Source organism: Colletotrichum phormii, assembly GCF_030913505.1.
Source record: "Colletotrichum phormii strain CBS 102054 chromosome Unknown BDP81scaffold_41, whole genome shotgun sequence".
NCBI lineage: Eukaryota > Fungi > Ascomycota > Sordariomycetes > Glomerellales > Glomerellaceae > Colletotrichum > Colletotrichum phormii.
The window spans coordinates 203499-221567 of NW_026851483.1; the positions used below are offsets into that span (position 1 = coordinate 203499).

The window sequence follows — 18069 nt, forward strand, 5'->3', positions numbered from 1 at the left end:
GCCATAAATATAGTCGACGATGGCAATCGCATTCGTTACGGTATCTTGAGCCAGCACTGCATCTCTCGCTTCCAGCTCTACCACCTTTCGCTTCAACTTTCAGCAGTCCTGACCTTCGGGCGGGGTTCGATTCATTCCAGTCGTTTATATCCATTCTTCTTTTTTTGCTCTCGTTGGTCTTGGACCATTGCAATCATGAAGACTACGTCTCTCCTCACTGCGGCCTTAGCCGGCGTTGCGATTGCTCGCCCTGGCATGGATATCAATAAGATGATGGCTGATGCCAAGCTCGAGGCTCGCCAAGCGGACGGTGGCGGCCCTTCGACAGAGCTCATTGGCGATCTTGCCACGCTTCGGGGCCGCGAACTCACTGCGACCGGCCAGGCAATCAAAGATATCTTGACTGCTGAGGCTCCCGGCCAGGACCTGAAGGCCTCTTACGACGACTCCGATCTTCCCCCTAAGAACTCGGCGGAGTGTAGAGAAGATGATTGCTGCATTTGGAAATACATTGCCGACGATATGGCCGCACAGATGGTGGGCAATGCCGGCCGCTGCAACAACGTCGCTCGTGGTGCCATTCGTCTTGGTTTCCACGACGCAGCGTCTTGGTCCAAATCTACAGGCGGTACGGGAGCTGATGGCTCCATTATCCTTGCCAACGAGTGTAAGACACGCTCCGACAACAAAGGTCTCGAGGAGATCTGCGATACCATGGAGGGCTGGTTTGCCAAGTACAAAAAGTACAAGATCTCCATGGCCGACTTGATCCAGACTGCCTCCAACGTTGCCACCGTCTCCTGCCCCTTGGGACCCCGAGTTCGCACCTTCGTTGGCCGCAAAGACTCGACTACGTCCGCGGTGAAGAAGCTCCTGCCGGATCCGTCTGACAGCTCTGCTAAGCTATTCAAGCTCTTTGCAGACAAGTCGTTCACGCCGGCCGGTCTCGTCGCTCTAATGGGCGCACACAGCACCAGCCAGCAACGCTTCGTCGATCCTACGCGCGCCGACTCGCCTCAGGACAGCACGCCAGGAACTTGGGATATCGCCTATTACCAGCAGACACTCAATCCCAATGCCCCCCCGGCCGTCTTCAAGTTCCAGAGCGACATCAACGTTTCCCAGGATCCGCGCACCAATGGCGTGTGGAAGGCATTTGCAGCAGGGCCGCGCGGTCAGTTCATGTGGAACGAGGTAAGCCTTATCCCGGCAGCGTCACACGTTCGTCCCATCTGGATAGACTTCCCGAGACTAACAACCTAAACCTTAGGCGTATGCAACCGAGTACGTCCGCATGTCCCTCCTCGGGGTCAACAACATCAACGACTTGACCGAATGTACCAAGGCCCTGCCACCTTTCCGCCCGGCCTTCCAGCAGCCCGATGAAGATCTTTTGACAAAGGTCATGGGGAGCGTCATCAACTCTGACGCCATCAAGCAAGCTCTCGAAAAGGGAGACAAGATTCCGCCCAATGCCATATAGACTGCAAACGGATTGATGTGACGTTTTCTTGCAGCGTACATAAGGTTACCGGCTTTCTCGTCGTTTTTTTTCTTTCTTTCGCACCACCAATTTGTACCATATTATTACATGTAGAACAGGGCCAAGGCGTTTCCGGTGTTGCGTGCATAGACCACCAAAAAAGAGTCACGACTTACATGGGCCGAGGCTGGCCTCAACATGGCGTAGACCAAGACTGTTGGAATAGGAGTTGAGCTTCAGGAAGCATATTCTTTGTTATTTTTACTTCTAATCTCATTATTTTCTTCTGCCGTGTTTGATCAGATATCAGAATACACAACGCTAGAGTTGCAGAAGATTTGCTCAAAACATGTCTTGACTCTTGGTCTCCTCGGCATCACGATTCACACTTGGAAGGCAAGGCCACCACCCGTAGGGAAGAAGTCTGTCTGCGTGCCTGACACGGGTCTCTCTCTGGGCAAGTTGGCGGCCCTGTTCTCGGCGGACCGATGATGAGACGTGAGGTCCAATTTAGATCACCTGGTGGTCCCAACTCGCATGCAAAACCCTCGCCCGAGCCAACCGATCGTCGTCTGCAGCGAAGGTTAATCGCACGCACCATGCGGGTTCGACGCAAGGTACGTATGGTTAACCCACACCATAACTCAACACCTTCTTTCCAGAGCACACAAAGAATCCATCCGAACTCTGTGCAGATGGGTTCGCCGGGTTCCGAACGCCTTTCCCTTGCAGCTAGCAAACTCCAGCATTCAGCCCAGACGCGCATTGACTCTGTCCACGAGACTACCACCACCAAGAAAGCCCTTGAGGGCGCTCGCCCTCTCCGAAGAGCTCATTCTCAGGAACCGTACGAGTGTTCGGTCTTGGTGATTGTTACCGCCGCCGTCACCGTTTACATCTGCGACTGGATGACCCCCCTTGACGACTGCGAGAGCGACCTGGGCCGCGTACATGTTGAAGCCGGCGTGTCGGAGAAAGACTTCCCACTCCGTCTCTTCCGACATGATGACTTGCTGCACCTGGTGGGATGCTTCTTTGAGGTGCGTCGAGACGAGGGCGCACGTCCAGTGAGCTAGTGTCTTTTGGCCGCCGGCCACATAAACCACGTCGATGGTGCAGCCGCTGCTGTTGCTGACGGAGCATGCGAAAGCGACGAAGGAGGTGTACACCGCGGCATCGGCTGCGTTGAGGGGTCCGATGTGTTCCGCAGTGGGGTTGCCTTCCGAGACGAGGATGAGGAGTTGTTCGTAGAGCGGTGCGACTCTCGCTACGCGATCGCGAAGTTGGGAGAATTGCGTCTTGGATCCTGGGAGAGGCCTTTGTCGGACTTTGAGGATTGATGTGATGATGATGCCTGTCGTCGGGGAGGGGATGATGTCGGCCTCGTAGGATAATGTGGATGGCTTCTCTACGGTCTTGACGCTCCCGGGGGACCAGACACGAGTGTTGTGTCGGGAGAAGTCACGGTCTACGAGATCGATGTCGGGTAGCTTGGCTTGGAGGGCTGATATGATTTCTCGCGGAAGGGTGGTAGAGATGATGATTCGCGAAGGGCCGTTTGTGTGCCCGATAGCCGGGATCGGTGCGTCTATGGGGCCCTTCTTTGTTGTCGGCTGTGTTGTTTTCGGCTTCGATGGCACCTGTCTAGCGATCGGCGCGGGAGCTTGAGAAGCCTTCCGTTTCGTGGTCGGGAATAAGGGATCAAATGGGCTTTTGACTCGTTTCGCGCCTCGTAGGTCCATGTAGTTGGCCAACAGCTTTCCCGCGGCATTGCTCTCGTTTTCGCCGAGGAGCAGGCCTAGTCCATGAATCTTTGTCGGCTTCGATTGTGTGCTGGTCCGACGGTGCTTGACACCCACAGTGGGTGACTCCTGATCTATGGGATCATCCATTGCATCTTGTTCCTGTTTGCGTTTTCTAATAAGCTGCATGAAATCCTCCCTCGGCGTAGGTGAGCTACTCTGAGCTTGGTCTTCTTCCCAAGGCATCGGAAGCTCCTCGTCGTCATCCTCGGGACGTAACACCTTGAGGGTGCGTATTTGCCGCACGTAATCCGCGCTCGTTGGCAGTGCTGTAGACCGCCGTCCGTTGAGTAAATGTTGCAACACTTCGCCATCTCCCACTGACTCCCTGACATCCACAAGACCCAGTGACGATGGGAAAGGGATCCATCGCAGATCCGTTTGTTCTTGCCGATTCCGTGGCCATGCTGATGATGTGAACAGGACAATGTTCTGGTTGCGGATCCAGAAGAACATTTTGTCTGGGTCATGGGCAGCTCCTTGCCAGTCTGATGCGGGTATGCTGAAATCGAGGACTGGAGGCTGCATTCTGGCGATGGCGTCGATGACTTCGACTTGTTCTTGTTCGAGCTTCCGGGTCATGGTGTCTGCTTTTTCCGTCAAGAGAAGATTAAATTGCTCATTGAATCTAGATTCTTCTTCTGAGCAAGGACTTGACCTTGACGGTCCTGGAACATTCCTCAAGGTGAACTCTGCGGTATCACGCATTATTGCCCGAAAGGCTTCTTCCCCTTCGCTTCTGGGTATGGAATCATCGGACTTGGGAAGGATTGGGGCTTCCATAGCCGGTGCTGTAATCTTCCGTGGAGGAGGCGTGGGGATGTCGAAGCTGGGTGTGTCTGAGGGAATACCGACAATGTCCGACGTAGAGGCATCGAGGAATTCGAAATCTTCGTAGGCTTCATCCAGGATATGTTGAGAAAACTCGATATCCTCCTCGAGAATTCTTTCCGGGTCAGAAAATTGATGTATCTCACAGAAATCAGCGTCTGGAATAAATAGCTCTGCGTTGTCGGTTGCATCGAAAGGCGTCATGATCAACGGGGGGGTCATGGCTTCAACCCGCTTCTAGCCAGACAAGCTTAGCAAAAACCATAATGCGAAGTTTGACTGTGATTGCTTACCGCCATCATGCCCGTCTCCAGGGCAAACAGCTGCTCAAAGTCTTTTTCGGACCATTCAACGTATGTAGACTCTGCAACGTAAGCCAGGTCTTCCTCGGTGTAGTCGAGTTCATCGGGCTCGGCTCCCCTCGCAAGCTGACCGTGAAAGTGTATCGCAGAGAGCGGAAGACCGAGACCCTCATCCTTCGCATCATTGACAGGCTCATGAGGTAGTGTGTTGGGCTTGCGGAAGAAGTCTAGACACTTGGTCTCGGATTCTAGCCTACCGAGGGCTTTGAAGTCGTGTCTCGGGTCACTTCTTAGAGACGGAAGCTCAAGCTTCAGGATAGCGTGTGAAAATCGCGTGTGTGGTATGGAGGCTTCCATGGATAGCTTGAAGATGTCTTCCGGAGGAAAAACTTGGATGGACTTTGCAAGCATATCGTCGGCACTCTCGTCTTGTAGATCGATCTCGGGGGTGAAAATGGGTTCTGGAACTGCGAAGAATGGTAATTCTGGCGTTTCGTCGAGGTGTTGCGTGTATTTGACATGTGGTGATTCTTGCAAGCGCTCAGCGATATTCTTCGGGTGTGTAGGGAGGTAGATCTTGGGATTGATGAACAACTCCTGTATCAAGGCATATTCGGCTGGTCCAATGGCTTCGTTGGCCATATTGTACGAGGGCCTTCGACAGAAATCTTGAACTCAGTCGATTAAGGGAGTCTGATTCTAGACGCGAGAATACCAACAATCAAAGGACAACATGAAAGCCAAGCTTCAAAGTCCCACGCGGAGAGGGCTGCGATGGTCTGACACTGAAGATGCGGCCTTTTGGCGGATCGAGAATCAATATAGTTGCAGAAAAACTTTGGAGATATTATTTGTGCGATTTGTCTCGAGCGTCAGTAGCAAGGAAGGTCTTCTACTGTTGTCGTTCTGCCTGCCTCAGGACGAGAGGTAGCGGGTGTCGTTCCAATGTTCCTCCGGGCTCCCGGTGGGCCCACTTTCACCGCCGTGCCTGCCACTCGAAATTGCAGTCCCGAGATACGTAACTTCCAGGCAGCCAACGGGACAGACGGGAAAGAATGACGGGGGAAGGGACGACATGTCCGTACTGCCGGCTAACCAAGTTCGGCGTGGGGCCGCGTCAGGCCTAATCGACTCGGGTCGCAGCAAGTTAGCCATGCCGTCTGGGAAGAGCGATGCCTACCGACAACTTAACTCAAGGAGGAAGTAGTCTATCTGGGTGCGAGTATGCCGAATCAACCGGAGTCTGTTGTTACCTGCGCAACCATCATCTTGGCATCCGAGCGATGCCTGGTCCTCGACCGAATGAGCGAACTGTTGTTAACTTCCGATACCCTTCGGAGCTAATCACGGATCGGAGCCGGCGTAGTGCAATACTGGACCCGTTTCCCCCCCCCTCATAGCGCACGGTGCAGCGGCCGCCAGCAGTCACGCAAGCGGTGTGCTTGGTTTAGGGGAGATCTGCCCCGAAGCTACTCGGCTCGGGGGGTGGGGATTGGGTTCGACGATCGGATGATAAGCGGACTTAGAGCCTAGCGTAAGGGGAAAATGGAGACCAAGGTAACCTTACAGCGGTTCGAGTTCCACGTTTGAAGATGTGCGAGGGCGGCTGAGTAAGACGTTGATGGGGGAAGCCGGAGGGAGGTGGATGGACTCCATCAGTGCGGAGACAACAGGTTTCTGTTTCTTGTGTGGAAGTATAAAACCACCTCTCATGGCTGATACATCATCCTCTGGCTTGTCTTGATAGCTAGCTAAGTACCTGTTTTGATCCACGTTTAACTCGACCGCACACCCCAAGCCTCTTCCAAGAATACAGTCTTCAAGCAGGCAAAATGGCGACAACTCTAGGATCAAAAAAGTCTATCCGCATTGGCGTCATGTTGGAGGCAGTTCAGCTGAGCGATATCATGGGCATTGACCTCTTCGGCAACCTATCCCGCGAATATTACAACAAAGTCAAGGACTTTGACCCCGAATTCGCACAATGGGCCGATCACCCAGTCGACACCAAATTCTACTTCATCTCATCCACTCTAGAGCCAGCCGAGATGACCCCCGGCCTCAAATTCGTCCCCAACATCACCTACGACGACTGCCCTAGGGATCTGGACCTCGTCCTCATTGGTGGGCCACTCCCTAGCCACCGCCCGCCCGCTGCCGAACGCTTCATCAAGGAAGCTTATCCGACGACGAAGGTCTGGTTGACGACGTGCATCGGTAGCCCTTGGTTGGCCAGCGCCGGGGTACTGAAGGGCAAGAAGTGCACGACGAACCGCGAGTTCTTGCCGTTTGCGAGACAGGTCCACCCCGAGACTGAGTGGCTTGACCAGAGGTGGGTTGTGGAGGAGAAGGAGTATGAGGGCGAGGAGAAAGGCGAACTCTGGACTGGGGGCGGAGCCGGCGCTGGTAAGACCCATCTTGTTCACCCTTTTCATAGCTGGCCAGTGATGCTTACATGACTGAAGGTCTTTCGATGATCATCACGTACTTGAATAAGAACTTTGATCCTGGATTTGTCCAAAAGATGGCACTGGAAGCTATTGCCTTTGAAGAGTTGGCGCTGAACCAGTTTTACAAGACTTCAAGGTAGACTCTATGAGCAGTCGAATGAATTGATCGAACAGCTACAGGAACCTCCAAATGGTTCATTCCCCACGAAGTTGCTCTATTTACCTGGCCTATGTGCACTGAGCAGTTGCCAATCATGCATTCACGTAGCCAATGATGAACTCTGGAGAGTCATAACGATCCCAGCTCTCCGGCAGGCTTCTATCCGCCATGATTTTCAAAGCAAAGATGCTGAGCTGATATTTACCAGCCGGCACCCAAGAGCCATCCGCCAAGCTCCCATCCCACGGGCTCATCCATCCAATGGGCCTAACGTAGGTCATCGGGTACCCCGCCACGTTTCCAAGGCTCATCACACCAAGGCCATTGTCCTTGGCATCCGGGTTGGGCTCAGATTCCAGCGATGCAACTGGCACGGCCTCGAGACGAACCTCGGAGCTTCCCATGACCAACCACAAAAACTGGTTAGGAAAAGCTCCGAGGGGAAGAATAAGATCCGAAGTGTTGGCCAAGGGCAGGGCCCAGTCAGGATGCGCAGCTGGAACGGGAAGCTGGAACGTGGTGTTGGCGGGTACATCTGGGCTTCTCGGATCGTCACTACGGCTGAAGATGAGGCGTTTTGCAGCAAGGACTGTGATGTTCTTCATAGACGTAGCAGCCCCGATGTAAGGTACCGAAAGTGCAATCTCACCATCGCCATTGGTACCATTAAGAGCGACCCAACCTGAGTATAGCGGGAGAACTGCCGCATCCAAACCTTTGGGAGGAACCACGCTGATGCGAACTTCACCGGTGGCATTGGGCTCCAAGCTAAAGCTCGATGGTTCAAATGTCAGAGTCGCGTACGTCGTGAAGAGCTCGGGAGAGCTTTGACGATAGATGTCGGTGAGAGTTGTGGCAGTCAAGGCCGGGATGTGGGACACATTGTACGTTGCCGTTGTGTCTCCAACGTTTGTCACGATGAAGGTGGTCTCGGAGATGAAGTTGTCGGTGTCATTGAATGACAGACTGGCGACGCTCAGAACGGATGTTTCGTACGCTGCGTCGTAGGCCTGGACCATACCGGCTCCTTGTTGCGGCACAGGGCCAAGACCGGCTTCGATGTTGTTGACTCCGTAATTCTGTGAGAGGTTTGGCTTTGCGGTTGAAGCGAGCAGCCTCTTGATCAAATCTGGGTCTCTGGTTCCTCGTGCCTGTACGGTGTCAGTCTAATTATCCTGGGCAGGATATGGTCGGGACGCCCCGGTTGAGGTAAGAACCTACCTGTGATACAAGAGCCACGATGCTGGCAACGAGAGGAGTTGCCATGGATGTGCCTGATGCTTCGGCATATTCCCCAAGAGCGACAGGCCATGTACTCAAGATACCGGCACCGGGGGCACCGAAACTCGGCGCAAGCTTAAGCTCAAAGGTCGGACCCCAGCTCGTGAAAGCAGATACCTTCCCCTCGCTATCCGCTCCTTGACTCTGGTAGGATGAGATGGACATCACACCGTCACCAGTGCTCGGTGTACTAATGCCGAAAAGGCCCTCCGTACCACCAACCTCGTTGCCAGCGGCGAAAGTGCAGGGAACGCCGGCATCCACGATCCTGGAAACAGTGACGGCAAACGCCTCTCCAGCCCAGCCGTTCGGCCCTCCAATGGATCCGGTGATGATGTCGCTACCATCTTCGAAGGCCTGGATCACACCAGCGAGCAGGACATCGCCAGTCGTCTGTCCGTTGCAGGCAAAGGTCCGGTACATACCCAATTTCACCCCGGGCGCCGCACCGGTAAAACCCATGGGGTTCTCCATCGCAGCAATGATGCCGGCGACATGTGTTCCATGGCCCAGGCAGTTCTCAAAGGGATCCGCGTCTGGGACGGGCGCGTTCGTACCGTCGTAGGAGTCACCCACGATATCGGATCCGAACTCGACGAGACACCCTGGGCCGAAGCAGCCGCCCAGTGCGGGGTGAGTGTAGTCGATGCCCGTATCGACGATGCCGATCTTGAGGCCTGTACCGATGAAGCCCTTGGCGCGGAGCTTGTCCACTTGCGTCATGACGTGAGGGGGCCAATCATCTGTGGAGTTTGTTTGGCGTTTGTATTTGGATGAGGTCTTGTCTTTGCCGGTCCAGGTGATCTCCAGCTTAGGTACACTGATCAATGGGACCGGCCAGAGTTTCTTGACTTGCGGGAGTCCGGAAATCTTTTGGGCTGTCTCGTTGTTGGAGCCCTCGATATGGATGGACACGCCCTTGAAGACCTTGGAATGGAGGTTGAGACGCTGGGAGACCTCAGTCGCGCCGGTTTCTGTCTTGAGCTGGTTGAGGAATCCGGCACCATCCTGCTGCGTATTAGAGCATCGCCAATGGGCACAGGTCAAGTTGGTGGACTGACTTGGTTGTCGGCAAACTCGACTATGAATGCGCCAGGAACATAAGTTCCCTCCAAGACCGGTGTCACCTCATCTCTCTCCACGGTCAATGCAGAGGACAAAGCCACGATGCCGGTCAATGCCGCAAGCGATGCTCTCAAGGCGACCATGATGAGCTGATTTCTTGCGTACGAGAAACCTCAAAGTCCTGTAGTCCAGGGCTCCGAGGAAGCCAAGGCATAGTGTGCCTGTAGGATATGCTTATATATACGTCTAAACCTCGAACGACATGATGGGCGCGCTTCGAAAACCCATGCCCGTGGTCATCTGGGTCGCATTTGACACTATCGCCATGTTGTGTTGAGGGGACATGTTCTCCACCCAAAATCGCCCAAAACTGACATTCGGATAGATGAAGTGACTCGAGGGTGCGGGGCAACACGAGCTTTCTGAGAGCAATTGAGCAAGATAAGAGCGCGATAGAGGGCGATACTGAGGTCTCTTCGCAGTGACAGTGGAGGGATCCCCCATCACGAACTCGGAGCCTGTCAATTCTGGCCAGGATTCTTGTCTGTGCCGCAGCATTCAACCGCTTCGTTGCAGCGGTGCCGATGGCTTCATAAGAAAAATCCGGAATTCCGTCAACGGGGAACGAGGGGGGTTAAGGAAGGTGGTATTAGGCACAACCCCATGTTGCCCTCGCCGGCGCGAATGCAACGTGATCTTGGCGCATACAGAGTTGCTTCAGTTGGCGCGACTGGGACCGCGACCGATACTGAGAGTGCCCAAAATGGAGATTTCACGGCGATCAAGGTGTGGTGAGATATCGGGAAGGTTACCAAGCCTCGCACTCGGTCGAGAAACTTCAAGTACCAGAGTCCGTTAAACTTGGCAAATGCAGCGCACGTATAAAGTCCGAAATGCAACATTATTAAGGACAAATACTAAGCTTACATTTACTCGGATAGTCGGTGTTCAGAAGAGAACGTGGTGCTTGAAGCTCTTCATGCCGAAGTCCCGTTCACCACCGACCACGCCCCCTCCAGATAAAGCTTGTCCAGCGCCGCCGCCGCCGTGACATTGTCCACCCTGAGGTTCAACCAGTGCTGATTAGTGACGTTCTTGTCATAAACCCACTCGTTCGAGCCATTGGCATAGACAAAGTTCCGCCCGTTCGTGTTGCCGTATTCAAAGATGTCTCCGAGGCCATGCATAGCATACAACACCGTCAGCGGATCCCACGACTCCCGAGGCCGGTAGAAGTTGTAGTAGATGTACGCCTGCCGGACCGGATCCGACAGGGGGCCCTCTGCAAGCAGCTTCGCTCCGGACAACACGATCGAGCCGACTTCAGTCCCGCAGAAGACCATGCGCCCCTTCCAGTTGTTCACGACGTGCGCCGTGTGCGAAGGATTATCCCCAAAGAAGTTGAACTCCCGACCGGCCGGGTACCCCCGCCCATAACAACCAGCTCCGAAACCTTGCTCGCAATCAGCGCGGGCCCCGTGAGGTTGGAGACGGCGTCAGCAGTGGAGTTTAAGAGCGCGGAGAGGTTCTCAAAGAAGCCGATGGAGACGATGGTCACGGGCTCGTCGGCCTCAGCGAGGATCCTGCGGTAGACCGTCACCGCGTCGGAGGCGTTTTCGGCCTGGCCGAAGGGGAGCGAGCCGCCCGAATAGTGGTACGAGATCTTGCTTGCGTACTCCCCTAGGTCGTAGGCGAAAGTGTCGAAGAAGGGCTCATCTGTCATAGGTCTGCGCGCACCTATGGGGACGTCCGCGAGGCCATAGTGAGCGAGGATTGCACAAGTCGCGGTGACTGAATAGGTTGATGGGTAGTTGACGTTGACTCCTAGGAGGTTCACGTCTGGTGAGGTTGCGGCGAGCAGGAGGGCGCCGGTGTCACTGTTGCGATGTTAGAGTCCGGGTGTTTGGTGAGTTTCTGGGGGCAAGGTTGGCACTGACTCGCAGTCACTGAAGATGTCAGTATCAATGATGATGTTCTTGCGCGCTGCCAAGGCCGGCTGCACAGCCAGCGCGGCTGTCGCAACTTTCACGATGAACGAAGAGGCCATGGCTGATGAAGGCTGTTAACTCAGATTGAGCCTGGGGGTCAGGCTCATGAGTAAACTCCGGGGCTGAAAAACATCGGACGAACCGGTGGTTGTACTCTTTAAGTTGAGGATCCTTATCTTGACTCGGCAGTATGAGGGGAAATATTGCTCTTCTTGGCAGGGATTGACTCCGATTTTAGGAGACGAGTGGAGACTCTCAAATCAATTTAAGATGGATTTTCCACGGGAAAAATCCTCATTGTCAAGGTTCACCGTTGAAGACTGACCTTGGGTGAGAGAAGCGAGCTGATAAGGAAATCCTTAGCGTTTGCTGCGTTGACCAAGCTCTTGGAGACCTCAAATTTGAAGCAGATCGACAATCGGCATGCAGCAAACGGCGAGAAAGAAACATGCTTTCTGTACCAAACACGACACTAGGCCATTTCTGCTTTATTTCTATCATATGTAAATCTACGGAGTACCGTGTAGTATTATAGATCATGCGACTCCTTTACAAAGAAAAAGCGCCGACTTGAATAAGGGAAACGCCAAACTCCACTCATGTCACGTTCTAAGGGATGCTTTCTTCAACCTCGCTTGCGAATCTTCACCGGCACCTTTCTATCAAAGGCATGAGATCCAAATGGCATAGCCCGGTGATGTGAACGAGCCTGAGCCGCATCCGCCGGGTCCAAGATCTCCACCTCAAAGTCCCTCAAAATGAGAAAAACGGAGACAAGAATGGTTTTCTTCGCCAAAGTCTCCCCCGGACACCTCCAAGCGCCTCCTCCGAAGGGAAAGAAGTGCCCTCGCAACAAGGATGGATTCGACAGCTTGGCTTTCGAATCATCGCGCACGTACTTCTCCGTCACATCGTAGTTTTGCGGCACCGAGTCGGGCTTCCGGAGCGGGCCGCTTGTCGGATCATCGGGGTACTCGAGAAACCGCTCCGCCCAGAAAGTCGAGAGAGAGTGCTCCGCGACCCCGTTGATTGTCCGGCCCGTGTTCCAGATGGATCCGTCCAGACCGCCGAGCCAATTTGCTGATAAGGCGGTGGTCCCCGATGGTAAAGTGGAGAAGGAATCCCCATGGAGACGGAGGCCAGGACCCACCGATTTACGGCCGATCGCGCCGGCAACGTGAAGTCGCAACGTTTCTCGGTAGACTGAGTTCAGCAGCGGAGCCGATGATAGTGCTGTGCAGTCTAGCGATGCCTTTTCTCCGTTGTCTCGGATGCTCAACTCGTGCCTTAACCTCGATGCAAGGGACCGGTCCAGTACAGCATGTAGGACCATCCAGCAGGCGGCGGGAATGGTGTTCGCCGTTGTTCTGGAAATGTGGATTAGTCTAAGTCCCCGAATAAATCACGTAACTAGCAGGAGGTAGACTTACACAAATAAGAAGCCAAGGATAACACTTGAGATCCCGGCTTCGGAGAATCCAAGATCCTCATAGCGCCGAACCATGTTCCTCACATAGCGGGTACCCCAAACAGGATCAGACTCCGCGTTGCCCGGTTCCGCATCGTCATGGTCACTGTTGGAGTTGCACCAGCTCCTCCACTTTCTCAGGTTCTCGAGCACAAGGTCTCGTGTGCGGTATTGAGAGGGGTACATCCAGCGTGGGCTTCCACGTGAGACGACGGGGAATACATCATAAAAGGCCCAAAATTCGTCACAGAATGATGGGCAAATCCTAAAGATGTGCTTCCCGTAGAGAGCCTCGACTTCCGCCCGGAAAATTGCATCGCGGACGAACTTATATAGATCAGGAAACACAACGGGACATTGGTCCGTGATAGAAGCGTTATGTAGCCAGAGTTGATGATTGAGATTAGATGAGAATCTGTCCATCACAAGTCTGAGATTCTCCCCATTCAGGAAGGTGATGAAGTCTTTTCGTTGATGTTCCATGATTCTTCGGGATGCGTCTGGATGGGAGGTTGAAAATCCTGCGCCGTCACGCTTCTCGAATGACGAGACGTGGTCATGTTCGAACACATGATAGTCGGCAGTCTGCAAGCCAAAGAAGATTGTCAAGGCATCGAAGATCCCAGGTACCGGGACAAGCTCTCGAGGTCCCTTGAAAAGTAACCGCACGCCTTCGCCGGGGAGAACGTAGCAAAGCGAACTTGCAGGTGCTGAGAGGGATAGGACGGAGCCCTGTAGGCGAGACCTGAGACTAGTATTAGACTGGCATTGTAAAGTTGATGTAGTTTCACATCGTTTCCACATACTGTAGAGGACGAAGAAATCTCTCGGCGTTGAAGAGGATGGAGTAGGCATGGCCAAGTCCCGGGACGAAGTATGGAGGTATGGCAGGTCGTATGGCTTCTGCCCTACTGCAAGGTCGGGTCTGCCAGAGGAAGCGGATGTAGGTGAAAAGATAAGTGAGAAGGAAGGGTGTACTCAAGACGAAGACAGAGCATGCGGACTTTGCAAAAGCATCTCGCATTCCACCTTCCAGGCGCGATTCTCCAACCACTTCGGTAAACATCTTGGGGGCTTCGACTGGTATCAAACCAACACGTCTACATAAAGTAAGGTAGAAGGAGAAAAGAGAACACCAATGATCCATGGACCATAGAGTATCTGGCTCCCTTTATCACATCACTCGAGACTCCAGGGACCCAAGGACCCATTATCACATGGAATTCTTGACAAGTCAAATATCAGCCGGTAGTCGCGCGAGTAGTCATCTATTTCAATGGTCGCGGGTGGAAACAGGGTGACAATGGGGGCCAACAGCACCCGCTGCCTTGATTTTTCAAACTCGTCACGCAGGTCGTGTTGGTTGTGAATATGAAGACTTGGCTCAAAGGATTGTGGCAGAATACCCTTGCCGCGGTCAATGACTCCTTTTGGCAACTCTTCAGCAAAGAATCTTCATTTTTACGGCGCGACCGCCGCAGAAAGACATATATCACTTATCACAGCGCTTCTTCGACTCTAGGTGGCTTGGGGCCCGGATTGCATGCCTCTCGGCACTTGGTGGATCCGTGCATCTTGTTTGTCAAGAAAAGAATGACATCAATCTAGGTCGGAGACCCCTCGAAGTGACTTGCCCTCCATGATGTTACGAATTACGATTGGACGCCCGGTTTGTTTGCTTGGTGAGGTGGTTTTGGGGTGAAGGGAACGTCAGGCGCTGAGCCGCCGCTCCTCCGGGTCTACCGCCGGCTTTCCATGGAGACGGGCGGTGACTCGACTTGCATGGACACCCGGAAAAAGCATAGAGGGCTACCGATATAGACGTGGCGAGCCTTTGACTACGACACCAACCCCAATTCTTAGCCCCGGAGTTTTGGGGCCCGGGATCCTGCACACAGCTTCGGAAATGGCCCCCAGGAATGGTAGGGCGATATGTGGGACTCCGTTGTGATGCCGCATGGGATTGGGCTGAAGTCTTTGTTTGCTAAGTGTCGTTGGAAGATACAATATGGTCGGGCTGGATTCGATGGGTTCGATTGGGTCGGCGGGTTGGCTTTGCCGCAGGTGAGGAAGAATCCATGTTCCAACGGGACGGATGCACTGTGACAGTCTCTTGCAGTCAGTCACTTGGCTGAATTCAGCTCGCCACGGCCTCCGGGTGACAATAGGGAGTAGACGCCACTCCCGCGGCATCCTCCGTATTTGACAGATCTCTTCGAGTAAACAGGAGGGTTACACATAATTCCTTCTAGACGGGTGGCTTGATGTGATGACTTGGAACTTTGCAGCCATCCTGCCGGTCTTATTATTTGCCCTCTATCGTGCATGCGACATCCGTCTGCAGATTCACCGACCCGGTAGGTACAGTATACTAAGGTACTAATTACATGTAGTATTATAGTACCAGGTCATTGGATCTGATGCAGGTCATTCGCACACCATATCGCGGTGAGGACTCCTGTGGTGGTATTGTTCGAACTCGATATGCATTCACAGAGCCTGCTTGAAGGTATTAGCGCAAAAGGCTACCTAGCAGTCCGATATGCTAAGGCGGGAGACTCTTTTCCTCTTCGCATGGTATGGTCTTCTGGAATAACCAGTCTCGGCAACCCCATTCATTCACTGCAGTCTTGACTCGGCGAAGGGACAGAACAATAGGAACAATACGCGGAAGCTCGAGGTTGAAAGGTTCATCAAATCGATGACACTATTGAGGGCAGTCACGATTGATTGGGCACCAACCGAAAAACTCGGTGTATTTACCAGCCTCGAATTTGAGTTACTTTTCAATTACGGTGTGTAGGTGGGAGCTTTGGACAGGGCTCTATCAATGGGGCACCTGGACCTGGCTTTTGAAGACTGCAGAGAATCAGTCACCGATAGATAACACATGGCCCAGGTACACAGGCAGCAAGGATGATGCGCCGAGGACTTCTAGATCGTTTGCTTCCGCAAGATTCTCGCAAATCGACCCAGACCGGGTTGATAAATACGCCGTTTGCTCAGTTTGCTGAACCTCGATATCCATGCCCCGCAGGATCTCTATGCCGTGCTAGATTCGTTCCGTACCGTAGGAACCGCGAGCTCGGGGCTATGCGGCTGCCCATCCCCTCGGGCCACGGTCAATATGATTGAAATTACCCCACAGGGACCGGGCGGTCCGTGAACACCAACCAGAAACCGGGCGTATTCAGCTCGTAGACGTTGAAGTTGGGGTACCGGTAGTTGTTAAGCGTTCCCCGCGTTCTGTCTACTAAGACGTAACACAGCAACTCGACGGTTCACACAATTGCCGGCTCGATCAGCAGTGGGATAGAATGCCGAGGTCCTGGTGACAATTCATCATCAACCCCACCGACAGTCGGGCCTGCATAGATAGCAAGTCTAACAACACACAACTTGATCGTCCACCACCTCTAAGTTCCATTGTCATCAAGAGCCGAAATTCAACTTAGGTGTTACAACTCGTGCACAAACATACCTCCTCAATCTGAAGAAGCCCCGTGGAAAGCCATTGCTCGACGTAAACAAGCCGAAAGAGCAGCACGCATTCCATCAAAATGGCACATCCCAACCAGATCCATCCCAAAAGACCCCCCTCAACTAGGCGATGGGCCACAGAAAGTCCTCGACATACCACGCCAATTCTTATCTCAATCCGAAATCTCAATCACCGAGACATACACAATCTCAACCCTGCTCAAAGCCATAAGCACGCGCAAGCTCTCAGCCAAACAAGTCATCGAGGCCTTCTGCCACAGAAGTGCCATAGCCCAGCAACTCACAAACTGCTTAACGGAGCCACTATTCGACACCGCCTTGAAGCGGGCCCAGTTCCTCGATGACTATCTCCGTGACCACGGCGCCCCTCTCGGCCCCCTCCACGGCCTGCCCGTCTCCGTCAAAGACACATTCAACGTCGCAGGCGTCGACACCTCAATGGGGCTGGCGTACCTGTGCCACAAGCCAGCAGCTTCCAATGCGCCCCTGGTCGATCTCCTTCTCTCTTTGGGGTGCGTCATCATCGCCAAGACCAACATCCCGCAAACTCTCGGAAGTCTGGACTCCGTAAACAACGTTTTTGGCCGGACCATGAATCCTATCAACCGCCTGTGCACCGCTGGCGGATCCTCCGGGGGCGAGGGCGTCCTCGTGGCCATGAAGGGCTCCATGATTGGCATCGGGACCGACATTGGGGGCAGCATTCGTGTGCCTGCCACGTGTAACGGGGTCTATGGCTTCAAGCCATCCAACGGACGCGTTCCGTACGGCGGGCAGGTTCTTACTGGCATCGACGGTATGAGCCGCACTTCCGTACAAGCTGTTGCGGGCCCTATTGGCCGCAGCGTCGAGGACATTAACGCCCTCATGCGTGAGATTGTTCCTCGGGCTGCTCTATGGGGCGAGGACTGCATGCCCGCCTCATGGCCTTCCAGCTCAAGAGGATCGTCAATCTCGGGCTGCGGTAGAAACGGGGAGTTGGTTATCGGTGTTCTTCGCACCGATGGAAATTGCAGCATTCACCCGCCTCTTGCTAACATGCTGGATGAGATTTCCTCTTCCCTTTCACAAACGCCTAATATTAAGATGGTTGAGCTGACATGCCCTGCGGCATTCACAAAAGCGCAGTCAGTCATGAACAAGCTCATGGGCGTCGACGGCTCCGTCACAATGGCGGAGATGATTGACGCGACGGGCGAGCCGCTGGTGCCGTGGACGGCGGCACGCTTCAAAAAGGGGAAACCGCAGCCACTCACGCAAGTTGCTGAGCTTCAGGCACAACGCGCAACGTTGGAGCGGGAGATGCTCAAGATGTGGATCGAGGACGATGAACACGGCCGAAGAAGGCAGAAGCTGGATGCCGTCATATGCCCTGTTGCACCGCATCCTGTGCCGCCTATTGAAGGGTACAATGCTGTCGGCTTGACTAGCAGCTGGGTGATGCTTGACTATCCTGCAGGAACGGTGCCAGTCCGTGATGTTAGGGAGAGTGATCTGCAGCTGGGTCAGCCACAGGGTGGGAAGGTTCCGAGTAGCTGGGATGAGAGGAACAGGGAGCTGTGGGACGAGAAGAAGATTGACCGAAAGATATATCTGGGGACGCCGCTGAGTGTTCAAGTTGTTGTACCGAGGTTGCGGGATGATCAACTGGTTCAAGTTATGGCTTGCGTGGACGCTGCTTGCAAGGGTAAAGGAACTGCCGTGAACGCAAAGCTTTGAGTTGGATTAGTCTTGTAGC

At 53.8% G+C, this 18069-nt stretch overlaps 7 protein-coding genes across 7 annotated transcripts; 3 read left to right on the forward strand and 4 right to left on the reverse strand.

The window, feature by feature from the left end:
- Nucleotides 1-195: 195 nt before the first annotated feature.
- Nucleotides 196-1483, forward strand: BDP81DRAFT_455800 (peroxidase; the record flags this gene model as incomplete). Its single annotated transcript, XM_060593098.1, has 2 exons — nt 196-1194; nt 1271-1483. The coding sequence occupies 2 exons, from the start codon at nt 196-198 to the stop codon at nt 1481-1483; spliced, it is 1212 nt and encodes a 403-aa protein (XP_060437955.1).
- Nucleotides 1484-2232: 749 nt separating this feature from the next.
- On the reverse strand, nt 2233-5060 carry BDP81DRAFT_400741 (uncharacterized protein; the record flags this gene model as incomplete). The annotated part of the gene is made up of 2 exons (XM_060588731.1): nt 2233-4353; nt 4410-5060. 2 exons carry the CDS (start codon nt 5058-5060, stop codon nt 2233-2235), a joined length of 2772 nt encoding a protein of 923 aa, XP_060437956.1.
- A 1190-nt stretch (nt 5061-6250) lies between these two features.
- Nucleotides 6251-7008, forward strand: BDP81DRAFT_335590 (DJ-1/PfpI family protein; the record flags this gene model as incomplete). Its single annotated transcript, XM_060585859.1, has 2 exons — nt 6251-6824; nt 6884-7008. 2 exons carry the CDS (start codon nt 6251-6253, stop codon nt 7006-7008), a joined length of 699 nt encoding a protein of 232 aa, XP_060437957.1.
- BDP81DRAFT_169711 (subtilase) lies at nt 6999-9608 on the reverse strand. Its single transcript, XM_060582151.1, has 3 exons — nt 9371-9608; nt 8250-9317; nt 6999-8179 (listed from the first exon to the last, which is right to left on the reverse strand). The coding sequence occupies exons 1-3, from the start codon at nt 9515-9517 to the stop codon at nt 7121-7123; spliced, it is 2274 nt and encodes a 757-aa protein (XP_060437958.1). The 5' UTR covers nt 9518-9608; the 3' UTR covers nt 6999-7120.
- Nucleotides 9609-10219: 611 nt separating this feature from the next.
- On the reverse strand, nt 10220-11509 carry BDP81DRAFT_442550 (inosine/uridine-preferring nucleoside hydrolase). Its single transcript, XM_060591681.1, has 3 exons — nt 11312-11509; nt 10816-11251; nt 10220-10780 (listed from the first exon to the last, which is right to left on the reverse strand). Exons 1-3 carry the CDS (start codon nt 11419-11421, stop codon nt 10352-10354), a joined length of 975 nt encoding a protein of 324 aa, XP_060437959.1. The 5' UTR covers nt 11422-11509; the 3' UTR covers nt 10220-10351.
- A 232-nt stretch (nt 11510-11741) lies between these two features.
- On the reverse strand, nt 11742-13891 carry BDP81DRAFT_387201 (cytochrome P450). The gene is made up of 3 exons (XM_060587025.1): nt 13637-13891; nt 12793-13575; nt 11742-12729 (listed from the first exon to the last, which is right to left on the reverse strand). Exons 1-3 carry the CDS (start codon nt 13852-13854, stop codon nt 11988-11990), a joined length of 1743 nt encoding a protein of 580 aa, XP_060437960.1. The 5' UTR covers nt 13855-13891; the 3' UTR covers nt 11742-11987.
- Nucleotides 13892-15957: 2066 nt separating this feature from the next.
- Nucleotides 15958-18050, forward strand: BDP81DRAFT_455806 (amidase; the record flags this gene model as incomplete). Its single annotated transcript, XM_060593099.1, has 2 exons — nt 15958-15988; nt 16327-18050. The coding sequence occupies 2 exons, from the start codon at nt 15958-15960 to the stop codon at nt 18048-18050; spliced, it is 1755 nt and encodes a 584-aa protein (XP_060437961.1).
- Nucleotides 18051-18069: the final 19 nt, after the last annotated feature.

Coding starts and splice junctions, on each gene's coding strand:
- BDP81DRAFT_169711 (XM_060582151.1), bottom strand. CDS start 9,517: ATGGTCGCCTTGAGAGCATCGCTTGCGGCATTGACCGGCATCGTGGCT. Junction 9,318..9,370: donor TCGAGTTTGCCGACAACCAA/GTCAGTCCACCA, acceptor AATACGCAGCAG/GATGGTGCCGGATTCCTCAA. Junction 8,180..8,249: donor TCGTGGCTCTTGTATCACAG/GTAGGTTCTTAC, acceptor GACACCGTACAG/GCACGAGGAACCAGAGACCC.
- BDP81DRAFT_442550 (XM_060591681.1), bottom strand. CDS start 11,421: ATGGCCTCTTCGTTCATCGTGAAAGTTGCGACAGCCGCGCTGGCTGTG. Junction 11,252..11,311: donor GACATCTTCAGTGACTGCGA/GTCAGTGCCAAC, acceptor ACATCGCAACAG/TGACACCGGCGCCCTCCTGC. Junction 10,781..10,815: donor CGAGCAAGGTTTCGGAGCTG/GTTGTTATGGGC, acceptor GCCGGTCGGGAG/TTCAACTTCTTTGGGGATAA.
- BDP81DRAFT_387201 (XM_060587025.1), bottom strand. CDS start 13,854: ATGCGAGATGCTTTTGCAAAGTCCGCATGCTCTGTCTTCGTCTTGAGT. Junction 13,576..13,636: donor AGATTTCTTCGTCCTCTACA/GTATGTGGAAAC, acceptor TACTAGTCTCAG/GTCTCGCCTACAGGGCTCCG. Junction 12,730..12,792: donor ATCCTTGGCTTCTTATTTGT/GTAAGTCTACCT, acceptor CCACATTTCCAG/AACAACGGCGAACACCATTC.